Consider the following 21365-nt stretch of genomic DNA (forward strand, 5'->3'; position numbering starts at 1 on the left):
TCTTTCAATATTTGATTGTTAATTTCAATTGACATTTCACTCAAACTTGGCAGTTTTTAATAATCTGTGAACCAATTCTTCTGTTTGTTTTGAATTTTTGAATTGGTATCGTTGAGATATTAGTTTGGTTAAAACTTATTATAATTACAAAAAGTATTTAATATTTTATCTTATTAGTAATTTTTAATAAGGTCTATTTAGCTCCAGGAATATGGAAAACTCGTTCTTTGAATATCGTGATAAAACCGAAGCTGAAATATCAGATGGAGAAATTGAAAATAGCTTATTAGATGAATCCTATGCGCCTAAAAAGACTCCAGCAAAAAAGAACCAAACAATCTTTATTCCTGAATCAGACGAAACGTCTGGTAGGTTTATTATAGTTATTATTCCTTGTTAATATTTATATCACAGAAATGAGGCATGTGTTAGCTATGTATGCCTTTCATTTTAAAAAGATTTGATTTATAACACGATTATACAAAACTATACCTACTAATTACATAAAATAAATCTAATCATACTGTTTTGCAGCTCTGTTAATTACTTTTGTTTTTTATGTGCTTATTAAAGAGATTAATTCAAAACCATTAGTAATATGAGTGGTGCAGTAAACTTTACTTTAAAACCTGTAAAATAAATATGTAAATTTCATTTGTTAAACCTAACAATTATTAAAAACTCAATTATCAATGAATAATTTCAAACATTTGTTTTAGAAGAATCTGATGATGAACAAAGAGATATAAGTATTGTTAATAGTAGTGATGAAGGTGAGTATTACTTAATATGACTTCTGACATAATATATTATAAATTACACATCTACTTGAAATCAATCATTTATTAAATTTTAGATGCGCCACTAAAATTAAATGCATTTGTATCTCCAAAGAAACTTATTCTAAGCTCTACTGATGATGGTAAGTAATTTATTCAAACATAAGATAAATTAAAGTTTAACCAAGCTTTCTTTTTTCCTCTTTTAACATTTACTGTTTATACCTTATTATATTATATTATGTTATTAATTATTCTTATTCACATGTTAATTATACTCTTTTATATGTAGAATCTTTACCAGATGTAGATGTCTCAAAAACATCCCTAAGATCATCAAGATCATCTGATCAATCATTTATTGGACATAAAAAGAAAAAACGAATATTGCAACTAGATTCTGACACTGATAATTCAATTATTATTGAACATAATAAAAGTAAAAAAGTAGCCTGCTTAAAATCCACACCAGCGAAAATTATTGGAAAGAAGGTACTTCAAAAAATTAATATGAGTTATGATCGCATTCAAAGTGATGTGGAATGTGACGATGATCAATCTAAACTTGACCGAACTGATGATGATGATAAAAGTGATAAGGAAAATGCACCTTATAATTCAAATAGACAGAGTACTATAAAAGACGACTATGATGAAAAGTCATATGAAGCCAGCATTGTGTATGAAAATGAGGATACACAAAATAATACTAGAGATTATAGAAGCATTAACACAGCCAATAAAGAAGTGTCTTTAAGAAATGACAAAAACTCGACAAACAACATTCTACATAACATTGATTCAGATACTGAAGAGTATGAAATAGAAACCTCTGAGACAAACAAAAATAATTATAGTGAGGGGGATAAAACTGATGATAATGATAATGATGACGACCATAATGACGACGAACTATTTATGTCGCGGGCGACGAGAATGAGTATAATAGGTTTTGTACCAAAGGACAATGAAAGTGATTATTCTGATTATATTGAATCTGGCAATGTAAGTTATTCATTATTATTTCTATTAAGCCGTAATTGCCTGTACAGCCATATAAATTTTGATATAACATATATTGTAAATAGGTTGAATTTATTGGAACTTTTAGATGAAATCAATACGGATAAGAGTATAGTTCTTAAAAATAAAGCTATTGTTCTTCCCTCTGAATTAGAAAATAAGGACGATATAGAGGATGATGATAAGATAACTAATGAAATGAAACTACTATAGATATAATACATAAAAATATACCTAATAACTAACATAGTTCTGGGTTGAACTTGACTTATCAATTTACAGTGGGATAAAATTTAAGTCAATTTATGTTCCACCATCTAATAGATATTTTATTAAAATTACATATATTTACAATATATTTTTTTTTAGTCAACACATTCACATTCATCTGCAAGTAACGAATTACCAGATTCCGGTATTAATGTCAGCCAAATGTCGAAACCAAGGGATGACTCAAGGATTTCTTGCTCACCATTTTCGAGTCCTATACATGACAAGTCACCAAAAAGTAATGTGGTGGATTTGACCCAGTTAGAGGATCCTGATGATTTGAAAAGCAGGATCCAAGGGAAATTAAAAGGGAATTTCAAAGAAAACGTGATAGATGATGAAGTGACAATTGTAGATACAAAGCCTGAGGTGATTGCTTTGAGCAGCGATGACGATGATGATTATGTGAGTACACGCAGTTTATAATCTTATCACTCACCCATAAAACATATTAAAAATAAATCAGTGGCGCGACAACCTCTTTAGGTCTTGGCCTCAGATTTTTGAATCTGTTTCATGATCATTATTAAATCTAATAGGCAAGTAGGTGATCAGCCTCCAGTGCCTGACACACGTCGTCGACTTTTTAGGGTCTAAGACATGTCGGTTTCCTCACGATGTTTTCCTTCACCGTTCCAGCAAATGTTAAATGCGCACATAGAAAGAAAGTCCATTGGTGCACAGCCGTGGATCGAACCTACGACCTCAGGTATGAGAGTCGCACGCTGAAGCCACTAGGCCAACACCACTCTATAAAACATTATACCTATAAGAATATTTTGATAGTTCAAGAATAGTTTTTGGGTGAATTTTCAATTTCATATAATATTGATCTATAACTTTCTTATTTTTAATATATCTAGTTACATATATTATATGATGCTTAGGGCCTGTTTCACGATATATGGATAAAGTACCAAATAGCTATGCAACACATAAATTACTTATATTATAATTACTCGAAATATAAAAGTTCCGAATAAGATACTTCGCGTTTCATGACGTATAGCGCTATCTGACAGTCGTGAAACGCAAAAATACTGTTTATCCTATGAAAAAGTAATAAATAGCTTATTTGGAACTTATCCGGACTTTGTAAAACAGACCCTTAAAATATAGCTTCTTGTATAATTTTTTTTTAGCTTATTCAGAGTTTATACATTTCACACAAACATAATATCATTTTATTTTTCTATAACATAATTGTTGACATACTACTTACGTAAACAAAAATATTTAATAAAATATTTTATATTTAATTCATAAAAATAAATCGAGGGTAGGTACTTTTTATAATTTTCATTGATCAGTAATGGCGCAATGACTGTTTAACAACGCAAGCAGGCTGGTCCTTTGAATTTGATTTATTTGTATTTTATTGTTATTTCTTTAAAGTTTTGTTATATTATTATTATTACCTGTTATATGAACTGTGTGAATAGTTATAATCTGAAAATAAGAAAGATCTAATCTGAAAATAATCTAAACAGTGACTTTGTCTTCAAAATGCTGAAAACGGTTAGTATTTTTACGATTTTATAGTTTATTAAAGTTAAGATGCACCGGAGATATATTTAGTGTAGTTCAATGTAAAATAATACTAAACAAAAACCTCACAATCAAAATGCCCATAACGTTATTTTCTTTGTGTTTTATTAATTTGTAACGAAATAAATAGCTAAATTAAACCATATCTTTATTATATTTTATATTGAAATATAATAATTTTGTATATATTTGTCATAATTCAACATAAATATAATTTTCCATTAATTATTGTTTGTGATGCTGTTAATTATATTTTTACGATAAAAGACAAGTTTTTCTTTGATTTCAACGTGTATTAAAAAGCAACATTTAAATATTAAAATAATATTTAAATGTTACTTTTTTATATTTAAGTATTCCTATAGCTAATATAAATAACAAAATTAAAACAATTACATTACACACAAAAGCCAAAACGGAATACATATTGAAACAGAAACTTAAAGCACAGTTCTAACATTGATTGATTGAGAGATTATAATATATATTTAATATGAAGGAACGAACAAAGCCATTATTAGTAAAAGATACCTGAATTTTTTTAAATATTTTTAAAAGAATTTTTAGTCATATTAATTACATCGATTTGCTGGTAATTGTAATTGTAATTTATGTTGTAATCTGTCTGTATACGATGCATAACTGAGTTTCGTAAATAGCTTGTCTTAGATCGAGGAATTTCGAATAATTGGGTTTGCCTTGTATTGTGTGATGAAGGGGTCTTAAATAGCAAAAGCGATAACAAGTCAAGGCAGTCAATTAAACCATTGCAAATAGCATGTAAAAATGTAAGGTCGTATTGTTTACGTCAAATAAAGGACTCACTTATGAACACGCCTTATACAGTATTAGAGTAAATACACTTTACTCACTCACACATTTACACCCACACACTTACTCATGCACTCAGGTGTGATAACGGTTCAAAAAAATAGGTTAAATAATGTCATTATTTTAAGTAATTAAGTTTGTTTTACATAAAAGGGTATCCAAATCTTGAATAGAAAATGTACTTAAAATGAATAAAGACGTTTTATTATTACAGGTGAAGCCCAAGAAATCGCCTAAATCGCCCAAACAGAGCAATCGCGTACAGCAAGATATGAAGCAATATATTATTCCATCCAGTTATCCCAATCAAGTTGTGTATGTGAAGCGCCATGTTCGAGACAACGAGGCGAGCAAGCTCAACGGACTTCGGGAAGATTTGCAAAATGTTAAGGTAAAATGGAAATAGACTTTTGAAATTTTGGATTCAATTTTTTTTATAAACTTAAGTTTTTGTATTTAAGTAGGAAAAAATTGTTGGATATTTAGAAGTGGAGTAATCAATATTTTTGAAAGGAATAAAACAATTATGTACAGCAAAATTAATTAAAAAGAATGTAATGAAATTAGATATTTTTATGATTGTTAAGTATGTTATGGAAGAGCATGCACAGGTATTTTTTTTCTTAAAAAGGTTCTTCTTATCTTCGACAGTATAATTAATTGTTCTCAAATGAATATTTTTATATTTACATATTTTATTGATAAACAGTTTAACCGCTTCCGTTTTAATAGTAGACAGATAGACTGTAATCCAGAGTTTGATGTTCGGGAAAACTATGTTCCTTACCAACGAAAGAAACAAAAAAAAAATGATATTTAAAAAATAAAATACGTTTATTTTGGAACATGAGATCATCATGGATCATCACTTATTCCACGTCATTAAATTCGAACCTGTTGGAGTAGAAATTGGAGCAAAAATTTGTTCCGACTTAAAAATAACTTATTTACTACCTTAGTATATTTTTATTGTGAATTATGGAAACTGATTTATTGTTTTTTAAAATTCAGTACCTTCTGGAAACTATGGATTTGGACACCTTGCCGGATGGCGGAAGCAAACTAATCGAACGGCTTTCTATACTGGAGGACGAAGTTCGAAGCCAGGCGGAAAAGGTTGCTCAAATGGTTGTCGAAGGTAATAAACGTAATTTGTATTTGATTTGTATGATTGCCTTCGTGGTTTAGTGGTTAAAAGATGGTGTGGAGGTATTGTGAGTTCGATTTATAAGGATACAATAATTATTGTCAGTTAATAACTGACATATAAACTACTTACAAAAGATCAACGAAATAGGGGCAGATGTGGCTACCCCATGGCCCGTTGGTGAAGTATTATACAATAATAATTATTGATAAAAACCAAAAAAATATATATTTCAAAATTAACTGCCAGTTCTTAAACCAAGGTCGTAGAACGCATTAGAAGAACTGGCAACAAACTTACTGTCACTCTTTAATCGCCGACGTTGTTTTACAAAATCATTCATCAATCATTACATCGTGCTCCTCATCACCTTATCTCCTGATCATTGTTGCAGATGAGCCATCGGTAAGTGGAACGAAGAAAGAGCCGAAAGAAGAGAAAGTCCCGACATGGGATGACTTGCAGAATGCTGGTCATGCAGTACAGCCTAGGATGTTTGGAAAACAGGGTAAGTGGATACAGTTTGTAAGAACTGAATTCAATAAATATGTAATTTATGATAGCTGTATGATTTTTGGAGGGTACAACATTATAAAGAAAACAGTAAACAAACTCTACCCAGGTTAGGGAACAACATGGGGTAGAGTGGCCTTAGAAAGGCCAGAATGGAGTAGATTGGAGGAGGCCTTTGCCACCTGGCAAGCGGACAAGCAGAAATGGAAGAAAGAATCAATTTACGAAAAATAAAGAATACGCCGAAATGTCCGATAAAAAAAGGCTATTATTATATTATAGGTGTATGATTATGAAAAATTAATCCTTTAGCTATGTCAACTCACATGGCCGAGCGTAACTCGATTTTGGAGACTCTCCGTGATTTGTACGAGTCGCTGGCTTCGTGCCCTTCGGAGGACAAACATGCCCCTCAACCCCGATTGGTGGCAACTGAGCTGATGCCGCATCAGCTTCATGCTTTGGCTTGGCTCCTGTGGAGAGAGAAGCAACGGCCTTGTGGGGGGATATTGGGTGAGTTTTTTTTTTTTTTTTGAGTTGGCCACCGTTCTCCGTTTCTGCGTCACTGTATTTTCTGATTTCGGAAATCGTTTTTATTTCTGCCCACTGGTCATGCGATAAATTCTTTATTCAGCATATTTTGGATCTTGAATCAAATGGCTTCCTTAGTATATTGTTCATGGAATTAGAGTTTATTATATTTTTGCTCGAGTTTGTGGTACTTTCCAGAAATCTATTTTATAAATCTAAAGATTTACGGCGTCTCATTTCGTTTTGATATTCATGTAATCTTTTTTAAATCGATCGTATAATGTTAGAGTTTATCCGATGCAATCAAAGAAACAAAAAAAATTATGCAACACAATGTATGCTTATGAACGTTAATAAAGAAATACATATTAATGCCAATTCTCAAATAAATGGCGTAGAACGGAAGAAAAGAACTGGCAATAAACTCTCCGCCAAGTTTTTACAAAATGTAAAGCTGCAAACACAGTGTTCCACATGATATCTTCAAATTAATTAAATTAATGTTTATATTCCTAATTATATACGTATACGTATAAAAATACGTACGCGTATAATTAATTTTTATTCATTCAGCCGATGACATGGGTCTGGGTAAAACTATCTCGATGATATCCCTGATGGCCACGGACAAGGAGACGAACATAGACCGAGATGATGATGAAGAAGGGCGTTCCAATTGTAAGACTTCCGTTTTCCTAATACAGTTATAGTTATAGTTTCATCGTCGGACATCGAGGCAGAATACGAAATTCTACCCACTCCATCCATCCTTCTACATGTGAGTGTTTTTAAGTTTTTGCTGCGCATCACCACTATGTGGAATCAACCCACAGAAGAACTTCCCAACCAATTCAACTTAGCCAACAATCGCCAACTCCTAAAAGGCCGGTAACGTACTTGCGAGCCCTCTGGCAATGTGTGTGTGAATGGGCTATCACTTGCGGTGAGCATCCTGCCCGTTTTCCCTCTGTTACATAATGTATATATATATATATATTTGTAGAGTAGGCTCGAATTCGATATCCGAGGAAATTAATAATATGTTGCGTCCTATATTTCGATTGCTTATAAAAAGTTTTGTGCAAGACTTTGATATCAGTAATTCTTGACCAGAAAGAAACATTGATACAACAATATTACTTCTCTCCACCGCAAAATCAGGAAATATTCTTTTCAGTGGTCCACGGCGGCACATTGGTCGTATGCCCTGCATCATTGATGCAGCAGTGGGCTGGCGAGGTCCAGAAGCACTGCACCAGTAATGCTTTGTTAGTCTGTCTGCATCACGGGGCTAAACGAGCGACACAGGCCCCAAGACTAGCCCAATACGATCTCGTTCTGACCACCTATAATATATTGCAACGGGAAAGTGAGAAGGTAAGCTAATTAAACATAAAATAATTTTTATGTCTGTCCATTTTTGGTCTTATTGCTAAAAACTTATTGTCGAAACTATTTTCATCCTGCAGAAGAAAGCTATTCGTGCAATCTATAATTTAAAATGTAGGGAGTCTCGGAGATTAATTCAAGGAAATTAATATACTTACGTTTCCTTGCAATATATTTATGAAAGTATTATGTATGTATACAAAAATAGTGATAAATATAATGTTAATACTCAGAACAAACGTTAGTTAGTTAAATTCTTTTTTTGGGAAAAGCGATATTTTTCTTTAATAAAATCCTAGAGGCTCTTTTATCTCTGCCATTTAATAAATTTAAGAAATGTGTTAAAGAAATGCTGTGTAAAAAGGCTTACTATAAAGTTAGCGATTTTCTGGTTAATAAAAGGGCCTAATGCTGCTTCTAAATTTGCGGTAGAATAAATGCATCTTTAGTCATATTGTATGATGATTTGCTTGTTACGCATTAGTCTTAACCACACATTGTTGCATTAAAGTCTATTTCAATGTCAAACATTATTTATTTAGTACTCTTACAGCTAACATAAATTATACATCAAATACACTGAGAATATAGCCAAATATGGAATACATGATATATTTAACAATAAAAAGATTTAAAAAAGGGAAAAAACATTATTGTTTTTTTTTTATTCTTAAAACTTGTCAGAATGGCGTACTCACGCGCATACTATGGCGCCGGCTGATATTGGACGAAGCACACGCTGTCCGCAATTACAAGTCCCTCACATCAGTTGCGGTGTCCGCGTTGAAGGGTAAACGTCGTTGGGCGTTGACAGGGACGCCTTTGCATAACAAGGACTTGGATCTATTCGCACTTATCAAGTTCCTGCGTTGTTCGCCATTCGATGAATTGCATGTGAGTATAGTCTGTCTCTTTTCATCGCGATAGAACGACAAGCAAGCATTTTGGATGTCAGGAAAGTGATTGAAGCGAGAGACCAGTGCCGGATTAGCCACGTAGCAAAAGTAGCAAATGCTAGGCCCCGCGGATTTAGGGGCCCCGCGCTCCAACGTACCCGCAGCATACTATGTCTTACTCACACTGTCTCACATCCACTTACAATTCTTAAACTATTTGTCACGATAAATGGTAAAAATAAGTTTGTTTTTCACAAACTTTTTAGCTCATGTTCTAAAGTTTAATTATAATCGATATATTTAGACTTTTTTTATACGCCTACCTTTAAAGCGACCAGATTTTTTTTTTTATAAGAATGTCTTAATCATCTCACTCTGTGGAATATAGATCATGATTTGCTTAAATAACTCTAATTGAAAGTGTTACTATTTCTATATATGCCGATATTAAACCCAAAAATATTTATTTATTTAATACCCTAAACTTGAGAAGAAAAGAAGGCCCCTACAGGCCCCTCGCTGGCTTAATCCGGCACTGGCGAGACCGGTATATCGGGGCCCATAGCAAGTGGAGATCTGTGGTCTCTGTCTACTCTTTCGGGAAAAATGAGTGCATCATTTGGTTTAACAAAGTTACTGTTGAAACACTTTCTATGTATTTGGAGGGTATCTAATACTCTTTGTTCATAACATCAGGCTTTTGGCGCTTCTTTAAACAAAGTGCTATCGTATCTGTGAAATAGTGTTTACCCTGTGGTAGAGAAAGAAGTTGGGATGACGTCATTTAATAAATTTTCGAGAAAAATACTTTAGTTAGTTGAGTTTCTCTAAACATCTGAAAACTTCGCAGATGTGGAAGAAGTGGATCGACAACAAAAGTATGGGGGGACAAGAGCGCCTAACCACAATAATGCGCGGCGTGATGCTCCGCCGCACGAAGGTGCAACTCCAAGAGAAGGGGCAGCTCAAGTGTCTGCCGAAGCGAGAAGCCCACTCCGTTGAAGTCACCCTCACCAAGGACGAGATGAACGTCTACCAGAAGGTACTCAGAATTAGCCAAAGTTACTATTATTAAGTATTAAAACGTTTGTTGATACTGTTAACTATAACAGAAAACAGAACTGCAAATATAAATGCTAAAATAATAAAAAATAAATAAAAATATATAAATATATATATATATATAATATATATATATATATATTTATATATTATAAATGCTATATATTATCTCTCTCTATTTATATATATATATATATATGTATATATAAAATTCTCGTATCACAATGTTAGTTCCTATACTTCTCCGAAACGGCTCGACCGATTGTTATGAAATTGCATGCATGCATCGGCTGCTATCTATCTTTCAACCTCCTAGGTGATAAGGGGTAAAAAAAATGTTAACAAGTTTTTTATGATACAGCATATATAAATACATACAACACTTAATTTTCATGTACCCTCTACGATCAACCCCTATATTTTTCTTTAATTAAAAACTTATAACTTGAACTCTGAGATTTATATAGGGAAAAAAACACAGAATATCGTATAAAGATTTCATTTCGGAATACTGAACAGTCTCTGGGGTAGCATAGCAAAATGTTCCATGTTGGTAGGTATGTACTAAACAAGAAGGCTTAGTAAAATCACATTAAGGTGAAACGAATAGCAAGGGGGCAGCTAGTATTTAATAGTCTCGACAATTAATGGGTATTGATCGGTATACTCCTGTACTCCTATACCCAGATACGTCTGTGTATGATTATCATTCTACGTGTGATACTCGCTTGGCATGTGTAGGGACAGAAGACCGTGCCTGTTAAGAAAAGATTTAAAAAAATACATCCGAAATTTTGCCCAAGAAAAAAAAAGTAAAAAATTATTACCTAAAATCTGGTACAGGTCTGTGAATAGGATTGGTGAAAGGTTTTATGGGAGAAGCAGGAGTTTTCTTACTTTAAAACCGAAATTTTTTTATACTAAATTGGGTAAAAACGTTAACAACATCATTGGTATTGTAGGTGTTGGTCTTCTCAAAGACGCTTTTTGCCCAATACCTCCACCAGCGCGCAGAAAAGCAAGAGGACCTTAGAGGAGGTTTTGTTCCCACCGAAAAGGATTCCGCCTACCACAAGATGCATAAGAAAATGGTTGCTTTACAAGGTATGATACTTCTTACAAATGTAATGGTTTTTTTTAATTGCACATTATGTTGGATAGTTTGAAAATATTTGTTGTATTTTTCATATAGATCCGTGTAATCCTTGAAAGGTAGGTGATTTTTAAACGTAGGGTGTCTTTAAAGGGAGAGTATTTAGGCCATAAGTTTTTCTAGGCAGTTTTTGCCACGCACCGCCACTTTGTGGAACCAACTGCCCACCGAAGTATTTCCGAACCAATTCCACTTAGGGTCCTTCAAGAAAAGAGCGTACCAATTCTAAAAAAGGCCGGCAACGCACTCACGAGCCCTGTGGCATAGTGTTCATGGGCGGCGGTATCACTTAACATCAGGTGACCCTCCTGCCCGTTTTTCCCCTGTTCTATAAAAAGAAAGTTATCACAACTATATATATATATATATATATGTGTCACTTAACTGTTCTTATTATTCTAATTTTATACGGCTGACTATGCCGTTTTTTTACATTCTTTGCAAATAAACGACTTATTTATTATAAATAAGAGCTGTCAGAACAGTTAGGCAAATTCGTTTATAGAATAACTCGCGGTTTGGTATGCTTTTTGGCATAGGCCTCCCCAGCGCCCCAGGGGTTCTATCATTGGCAACTCTGACCCAGGATGTCCTTCGAGTTTTTGGGCGCTCCTGTCTTCTAGTCCCATTTTTTGGAGTCACAGAGTAACTCATTTAATCTGTTTATTAAGTTTGCATCTCGGTCTGTGAATTGTCTATTTCCATTTTAAGTTTTCTATACATGTTAGTTTATGGTATGGTATCAACATTATTATAAACCTATGGGAAACGAGTGACGGCGAAGGCCTAGGTTATTTGCTGTCTCCGACACTATCAACGTATTTAAGCAGAGTAAATTTACAGTAGTGATATTGTCTATATTATTTCTGACTTTATTATGTTTTCCTTAATGTTTCTCGACATTATAGTATTGGCTTGGTCTGTTAGGATAATGTATTTCTGTAATACATAAATAAAATATTTATATGGACTCTGTCACTTTCTCTGTCTCTATGTCGTCGATATTTATGTCTGTGACCCGTAATTTAATTGCGGACACAGAAAAATTTACACCAAACTGAAGTTTGAATGCACTCTTTGATATAGGACGCTTCGCTATCCACGTTTTATATAAAATTTTATTACATTTTTTCTATAATCTGGAAATATTGTACCCTACAGGGGCGGCACCTGTCAAATCCCATGAGATCCTGGTACTCCTTCTTCGGTTGAGGCAGGTCTGCTGTCATTGTGGACTGATAGCTGTAATGCTGGATAGCAATGACATTGAAAACCTTCATGAGGATCTTGGAGGACAGGATCTGTTGGCTGAGCTTAATAAGTTGAGTCTCGATGAATCCAGGACGGGACGCAAGGTGATGCTTAATCTGATTAAATGCAATTTTCTTGTAATAAAATATGTAGCTTTAGCGTGCAAATCTCGTCCCTTAGGCCGTTGGTTCGATCCCCGGCTGTGCACCAATGGACTTTCTTTCTATGTATTTGACATTCGCTCAAAGGTTAAGACACCGGCATGCTTTAGTCCGACGAAAAAGGCGACGGCGTGTGTCAGGCACAGGTGGCTGATCAACTACTTATCTATTAGATTGACAAATGATCATGAAACCGATTCAGAAATCTAACATATAATACGTATAATTAAAACCTTCTAAAATAATACAGACTTTGTTACGGTCTGTTATATAAAAAAATGGTTGATAAACAATAAACGAATAATTATCAACAACGAAATTGTATTTAGAAATAAATTGTCGTGTAACATATTACTTATTGCTACAGGCAATAATATTTAGGGTGCGCAAGACGCGTAAATGGTGCTTATCTTACGCCCGAACCCAATAATTAAACCACAATCTCAGATCAGACCGTGAGAGTCGATCGATCTTATATCTGCATCCCATTAACCAAACCCTACGAAGACAATCATTTTTGGAGACGGATAGACCTTCGCTCTTTACTCTATTTGATAATCAATATAAATCAAATAAAGTAAATAAAACCGTACAAATAATTTTAAAATATACATGTCTATGTTTAAAACATTAAATAGCTTTTAATTTTAAAAATTGGTGTAAGTTAAAATCTTAAGATAGTATATTGGCACAGTTGAACGGTCATTTTCATACCGTTCTATCCACCGATCTGACCTACCATGGATAGCTTGTAATCGATAGATGGCTATTGCCAATCCATCGATTGCTTATTTGCACACTTTTATCAATATTTGGATTAAGACGACTATCTCAAATAGATTGTGATAGTTTATTCGGTTTAGGCGTTAGTAAGTTTAAAAAAAATATTTTTTATTATTAAGGGGTTAAAAATACTAAGTATTATAGGCAATTACTAATGTATAAGATAGGTAAGCTTTGACCGAATATCCCTTTCGCAGAAGATAGACAAAGATGGCTCTGATGGCGAAGAGGAGACGAAGGAGAGTACGACTGTGGCTGAAGCTATACGATCAGTGATGTCTTCCAATAACCCCGTCTTCAAATTGGACCGGCAGTCTTCTAAGATAAAGGCTGTTATGGAGTGTCTCAATAAAAACGTCTTGAGCAAACCAGGTATGATTCAAAATTCAAGAGTGTGCTTTTCTTCGATTGTATCCTTCTGCGCCTGACAGTTGTCAAAGGCCAGTTTCGTATAGGTAACACTATGTACACGTATGAACGTCAAAAATCACATCATGCAGCTCTCATGCGAGTGTATATGTCGCAGTCAACAAGCTTAATTAGCTGTTTAATTAATAGCCTAGCCGTTTAACTAACGGCCTGAAAGATGTTCAGACAGTTAATTAAACAGCTAGGCAAATGACTTGGATCCATGACGTTTCATTACTTGTCTAGCCTGTTGATTGTTGATTTACGTTTAATTTCACCTTCTGCCACTCTCAATCTCACTTCACTTTATTTTTAATGGCGACTTCTGTGTTAATCAATATTCCGCCAATGTCGCGTTCTAAATGTTATCACGGTGAGGATAGATTTGATGGATTGAATCTCAATCTCAATCTCGAAACGATACTCTTCAAACTGTCAATATGCCATCAGCAAAGAACAACTTTAATGGTGTTTTCCAAAGCTTCATGAAAAACAACATTTACTATGGAACAGTGTAGTGACAATAATAATGTGAATTTGACAAGCAATTATTATTAATTTAAATTTATAATAAAAAAAAATATTTCAATTAAATTTAATATAATTATTTTGTATGTTATATATTAAATCTTTGTTATTTCTGCCTAATAATGGCTCTATCGTACGAATGGGCTAAGTGTTTTATCCAGCCAGTTTATTAAATATTACAAACGCCACGGCTGAATATCTTTCAGGGCGTTAGTGAAACGTCTAGGCTGGTAATTAAACGGCTAATTAAGCTAGTTGGCTGCGACAAACGACGTTTCATTACTCGCCTATCCTGTTGACTGATGATTTAAATCTAATTCCATGGCTGCGACATATATACAAAGTAAAGTCTGTTAGTGAAAACAGTGGAAGAATTCCTGAAAAATATTTTTTTTAGCTAGCGTTGTTTTTTTTTGTTTGTGCATTGTTGCAAGAGGCCGGGTGGGTGTCACTTGCTACGCCACTGATTTAAACAACACCAATTCCGACTTTCTAACAATAGCTAGTAAAACGAATAATTTTAGGTGAAAAGGCTGTTGTTGTGTCGCAATGGACGTCCGTGCTAGGTCTGGTCGAGCGAGAACTGAATGCTATGAACGTTCAGAACGTGACCCTGAGTGGAAAGGTTTCAGTCCCAAAGAGACCGCCACTCATTGACGCTCTTAATGACCCCCAAAGCAAAGTGCGGGTGAGTTGAGTTTATACTATTTTAGACCGATTCCGTGTTGATGATTTTTTTTAGCTTATCTAAGTAAGGTGCAAGGCAAGTAACAGACGTTAATGTTTGTAGCTAAGCTTTCAATAGATGTTGGAACTTGTAATATGAAAGTTTTAGTCATAAAACGCAGCTTTTTACTAATTTATTTGTACATAAAGTTATATATAATAGTCCCTTAATATTTGTACATAAAGTTTATAATAAGTTAATATTTGTATATAAATGTCCCTTTTTAAGAAAGGGCTGATTTCGACACTCCCCTGCTGCTTAGCATTTTCCTGATAGGCTAGGATGTAGGGGTCCCACAAACAAAAACACATAGCGATTCAAAACTAAACCTGACAGTTAATAATTCTATCAAACTATTTTAAATATTCCCTAAGAAAAAATATTCTATTACGATGATTCTCAATTCAGGCATTTACCTGAAGTCTATATCTTAAAGCCCTGTTTCTATATACAAATACGAATCGTAGTTGTTACGAGTCGCAGATGCTTGGGCAAGCAGGCTACTTCTAATTAATTTGCGATGTTTGTTTTTAAATAAGTATTGTTTGATGATTTGCCTTTTTTAAATGTACCAAGAGGTTTTTTTATATAATAGGGGGGCAAACGAACCTGCGGGACGGCCAAAAAGGTCAGTCATCGCAACCCATAGACACCCATTTTTAGTGGGTGTGTTGCCGGCCTTTAAGGGATACGCTCGAATTTTCTCTCTCTTCTCAGGGAAGACCGTTAGTCGATTCCACAGTTCGCTAGTTCGCAAAAAAAATTACATATTTAATTTCTATTCATTCACACATTATTTAGTGGAATTAGTGATACCTGTATCTTATATTCCATAATAAACATTTTTTTATTGTACTATATAGAAAGTGTTTGATGTATTTTGCTCGTAGCAATTACGAGTCGTATATAAAATATTGAAACCGTGTGTAAGCGATCCGTTAGTTCCTATTGCTCCAACTTTCTAATTGTCAATGCGCTTAAATATAATTTAATTAATGATTCTGAGTACCGCTCATACTTATTATCGTGTAGGTAATGCTGCTATCTCTATGCGCGGGCGGCGTCGGTTTGAATCTTTGTGGTGCCAACCATTTGTTGTTGTTGGACCCGCATTGGAACCCACAACTTGAGGAACAGGCCCAGGACAGGATATACAGAGTGGGACAGAAGAAGGACGTCCATATATACAGGTAAATTAAAACATCTAACTACTCATGATTAAAAATCTATTAATTATATATGAACTTAAAATTATTTTCTCCGGACGGTTGTAAACTATCTGATGGTTCTTGTTAAATATGTTTCAATGATTATTAAAATTTCATGTGGCAACACAGAATCAAACCATGAACAATACAAGTTAGACTTAGCGAAGTTTTATTAGCATTTTTATGAATAACGTAATTTTAACTCAGTTTTGCAACTCAGCCAAGGGTGCACGTCCTTAGGGCTTGCACTCAAAAAGGTACAGCGCTAAATAGGACTCCGTATGTCACAATGCGACAGTTACTGAGCTTGAAACGACGTCCTACAGTTTCTTGACCAGCCATTTTGTTTAGTCTGTGGTTAGATGGATCTTCCCTATCCACTGGATCGGAATCAGAGCGTACGGAGTGATAGGCTTTGTTGGTTTGTGTTGATTGTTCTGTAGAAATCGCCATTTCTGCGCCTGAGTTGATGACGTCATCCGCAATGAACGCGTTCAGATTCCGAACGTTTCAAATTCTGACGTGTTTGGGACGTTAAGCTACGTATACGTCTTTGCGTGTTGTTCTCACGAGTACGTAAGTGCGTGCTCCTATTTCACCATGCCTCCTGCTGATAGAGGACAAATCTTTGTTTTTAATTTTTTATTTTATTCTTTATTACTCAATATGTCATATGGAACATGGTGTAGTGGTTGCAGCTCCTTACAAGCATTGTGTAAAAAAAAACTTGGCGATTAAAAAGAGTGGCGGAGAGTTTATTGCCAGTTCTTCTCTTCCGTTCTACGCCCTTGATTTGAGAACTGGCAGTAAATGTTAAATTAAATTCATTTAATATTTCTTTTTTTGACGTTCATAAGTGTACATTGTTACCTACATGAATAAATAAATTTTGAATTTGAATTTGAATACATAAATACTTGTTCGCGATGAACGAATTGCATATAGTGAAGTTAAAAAAACTTTTTACGGGTCAAATTAATGTACTCAAAAAATATATTTTCATCTTCTAATAAATCAGAATGTAATATGAAATTCTCCGAAATCTTCTTGAGTTTGTTTTAAGATTCATTCGTTTCCTTATGTTTCTGTCTTCCCCTTCTGATAAAATACAACAATATCCTCCATAGTGCAAATGCACATTAACAGTTGATGCTTTAAAAATGGGTACCTAAATTGCCTAACTTAGTTGGAGGAGTTTACGACATAATATATCCATTCCCTATTGACCTTGGCTATACTTACCACGAAGTCTGATAAGCTGCTAAGCTGGACTATAAAACTTCCATGTAAACCCATCATCACATTATGGGGGAATAATTTGAGTCGTAAAATTACTTTTTGACTTTTTAACCATTTTTAAAATAGTTTACCCTACTTTCTTTAGTTTGAATTGGCATAAAAATGACTACTTTGTTCTCTGTTTTTTTTTATTCCGTAGAAATCTGTCATTTCATAAGTGTTGTTACTAAATAAGTTCACCACCGAAAAAGGGGCAAATTTGAAAAGGGGAAAATTGAGGGCAATAAAATAATATTATCCCTACACCAAAACTAATATTGACGAAATATTAGTTTTGGTGTAGGGAATCAAGTAAACACGTCCATCTTGTATGATATATCTCGTATAATACCACTTAATAATTAGAACACATTTCTCTTATAGACTAAAGCGTTACATATACGTGTTTTATAGGTATCGTATATTTTTTATATTGACACCATATGCCCTATCTAATAGAAAAAATATAAGAAAAATGTATTAAATATATTTAATTAAGTACTTTGGTGTGAAAGTGAGGGTATGTACATCGTATGTGGGGTGTGCTCATGATGCAAGTTAATTCCGCGATGGCTTAAGCAATTCAAGGCTTACATATTGGTCGTTGTAGGTCCAGACTGCGCGATACAAAATAATTAGTTGGTGTTGGTGTGCGGGACTTTGGATTTTTTTTATTGAGAATAAGAATTGGTTAATTAACTGTATTTTCCTAGAGAAGCTGTTTTATGTTATTGTTATTTCTTTATACACTGTATATTGAATATTTTGTACGAATGTATTCGCCGCATTCTGGGATTCGAGACACAAGTAAATTATGATCTTGTCATTAATTTCAATAGTTTGACATCTGTTAACAACCTCTAAAAATCATTAGTTCCTCCGGAATATCGTCGTAATGTTTTGGCAAATTTTCAATATGTTTAACGGAAAAAATTACTCATTATCATTCATGAATTTCTTGAAATTATATTTTCGGCATTTTTATTTGCGATTCACTAAACCATTATAATATATATCGTATAAACTTGCAGCTATAGTGTTAGCGATGAAAGCGAGAGAGAGAGAGAGAGAGGAGAGAGTCGCGTTCACTTTAAATTAACCCTTCAAGAGGAAAAAGGGCCCATAGGAGGCCCCAGCATGTCCCAACAGATCCGGATGAGCCAATCACGATAGCTAATCAAAAATTTAAATCTGCGGCAATGAAATTTGAAAAGTCAAAATCAAGTTTGGGTTAGGACAAGGGAAGGCGTTTATCTCTACTTTGTTCTGCCCTTACTTAGGTGAGCTTTCGTCCTTCAGGCGATTGACCACCCAGCGACGGCCCAGGCCGAGAGTAAACGCCTATTTCGGCCCAGCTGAGTTGTAAAGGCCAACAGAGACAGCTTCGCTCGCGCCATCCATAGACGTTTCTTATAGTTATTACTGTGCAAGTAATAACTAGAAGAAGCGGTTTATTTCCTGTAGTATTTGTTTTTAGTAATTGCATTTGTCAATTTATAAATTAGCTTTTCTCTTTTACATACAATTATTTTACTGGAATTCATTATGAAAACTCGCATTCCTGTTTAACATGCAGAATATTTTCATCACAGCATGTGCCAATTCCTCTAAACAATAATATTTTGTCAGTTATTCATCGCTCATACCTCGCCTTGATGTGCGTCATATAGTTCAAATGAGTTGTATTTTTAATTATCCATTCATGTTTTCTTAGGAATCCCTATGTATCGAAAAAATTTTCTGTTTTAGCAAAGGACATATTGTTAGTGAAAATTTTCCTTCTAAGAAAGTGATTCAACATGATAAGATGGCGAAAATAGTGTATTTTTATATCAAAACGGTTGGCATATTAAGAATAGTTGCTAAGTCATTTTTAGTAAATTAAACGGTTTAAGATGTAAAAATGAGTTTTCCGGAAAATATAAGTAAAATAATAGTACTTGCGCGAGTTGTTAATTTACATTACAAATTTGTGCTGAACCAAACTTAGCAATTGACTTTGACTTGGCCAATTTTTCACGGAAATTCCCACATTTTATTTTATATATCCGGTGTATTGACGTCGTATGAGCAACATGAGTCGTTTTTGTTTTTTGTACGTAGATAACGTTTGCAGTATAGTTTATAGTTTTGAGAAGACTTCGTTCTGAAAATATGTGTTTTTATTTAAGGAAATGTCGCTGTTGGCTTGAAATGGCTTTACCAAATCAGTTTGGAATTGAATTTTTCATGCGACTAGCGCAAGGGCGTATTTTGCGAGACTCGAATCTTAGCCGATGAGTTGCTACGGGAGCGTCTTTTAGTTTTATTACAGGATCATCTGGATCCGACGCCGGATCAGGTGTGGCGACTTTGAACTTGAAAAAATTAGTGTTCTATTTATGTTAGTTGGCTGCGTTTAAAAATTAAGAAAAGTGTTTGAACAATCTGTCATTCGTGGCAAAGCTTTTTTTTTGTAAAATGACGAACTTTTTGTACTAGTAATACTTTTTAGTTTTATTTGTAAAACCCGTTCTATTTGTTTACACTACCTGTTCCAATATTGCACTGCAAGAAAAAAATTAAACCATGTTTAGTACTTTTTGAGCTTATCCAAAATATACAAACGTCATCTTCAGAATTTTACAGGTTACCCTAAATTGACAAGAGTGAATCAAATTTGAATTATCAAAACAAACAAATATACGAAATTTATAATAAAAACAAAAAATACAAGAAATTAAGTAATTACGGCACTAACAAATAATAGAACTTACAGTTCATTCAACGGACAATGAAAAAGGCCCGTTAACCTATGTATTTCGTAAACTAAATTAATAAACCGAATAATATCTGACCTTTGCAAAAGCTTAGTCCTACCTCTGGGCACATGAAATACCGGCGGAGAATTTCATATGGAATTTATAATGTAAGTATAGTTAAATACTGTGTATTTTTTTTGATTACAGATTTATGTGTGTAGAGACAGTCGAACAATCAATCCGCAAATTGCAGGAAGCCAAGCTGAAGTTAGCGGAAAATGTATTGACTGGAGCTCGTCACAATGCCTCTAAACTAACGATCGAGGACCTGAAGGAACTGTTTAATATGAATCCTAGACGTCATGATGATTCGGAATAGTTCGCATTTCATCAGGACTAACCTTATGCGCTGTCAAAATTTGTGGAATGACTGATGATGCTATAATACGGATCTAATAATTATGACAGGACGGTTTTGCTAGTTCTTCCGATTCATAATAAATCCAGACATGAATTAAGATATGTCAAAATGCGGGCATTTCACCACAGATAATTGTCAAATAGTCAACTGAAATTTATGATGTGTCAAATAAATAATCTTATATTTTGTAAATAGTATTAGCTTATTATGAGTATTGGTTTTGTTATAATATGTTATGTATAGTGGTTAATTGTGATTTTATTATTCTGGAAAAAACCTCTTCAAATCCAGTAAATAATTATGCCTTTTTATTTTCTACCATTTCTTCCCTCTTACGAAGGAATGTGACCTGAAAAAGTCTGACCACTTAGTTCTAGGATAATCAAGAAGTATTTAATTCAATCCGCCTTCATATTAACTGATTCGTTTTATCACCCTTTTGTTTCATTCATGTAAAAAAAGCTTACTTAGATTTGTTTTAATATCACTAATAAATAACCTATATATTTTAAGATGTGCCATGACCAAAGCGGTATATATAAATAATGTAAAGAAAATTTAATAAATGATTATAAACTATATTATTGTTTTACTCAGTTTGCCTTCGATTACGACAAATTAACTATTTTAAAATGATTCAATACTAAAACTATGTATTTTTTAAATTACATATTTAGTGGATTCGTAAGTTATAAATGTTTGCCTGATAATAATAAT

At 33.8% G+C, this 21365-nt stretch overlaps 1 protein-coding gene across 2 annotated transcripts; it reads left to right on the plus strand.

The window, feature by feature from the left end:
• Positions 1-140: 140 nt before the first annotated feature.
• On the plus strand, positions 141-21227 carry LOC111001426 (transcription termination factor 2). Of its 2 annotated transcripts, none has more exons than XM_022271335.2 (19): positions 141-368; positions 723-773; positions 857-922; positions 1072-1784; positions 2172-2477; positions 4666-4842; positions 5463-5589; positions 5993-6106; positions 6424-6624; positions 7216-7320; positions 7820-8019; positions 8716-8925; positions 9778-9969; positions 10952-11093; positions 12304-12497; positions 13535-13709; positions 14798-14961; positions 16033-16190; positions 20435-21227. In XM_022271335.2, the coding sequence occupies exons 1-19, from the start codon at positions 212-214 to the stop codon at positions 20604-20606; spliced, it is 3624 nt and encodes a 1207-aa protein (XP_022127027.2). In that variant the 5' UTR covers positions 141-211; the 3' UTR covers positions 20607-21227. The 2 variants fall into 2 exon arrangements, with proteins under 2 accessions (XP_022127027.2, XP_022127021.2); XM_022271329.2 differs by having other exon boundaries at positions 142-368; positions 720-773.
• Positions 21228-21365: the final 138 nt, after the last annotated feature.

This window comes from Pieris rapae, chromosome 11 (genome assembly GCF_905147795.1).
Source record: "Pieris rapae chromosome 11, ilPieRapa1.1, whole genome shotgun sequence".
Lineage (NCBI taxonomy): Eukaryota > Metazoa > Arthropoda > Insecta > Lepidoptera > Pieridae > Pieris > Pieris rapae.

Excerpts from the sequence above, each read along its gene's own strand:
- LOC111001426 (XM_022271329.2), top strand. The coding sequence starts at position 212 with ATGGAAAACTCGTTCTTTGAATATCGTGATAAAACCGAAGCTGAAATA. Across the intron at positions 369-719 it reads TGAATCAGACGAAACGTCTG|AAGAATCTGATGATGAACAA; the intron begins GTAGGTTTATTA and ends CATTTGTTTTAG. Across the intron at positions 9,970-10,951 it reads AGATGAACGTCTACCAGAAG|GTGTTGGTCTTCTCAAAGAC; the intron begins GTACTCAGAATT and ends TTGGTATTGTAG.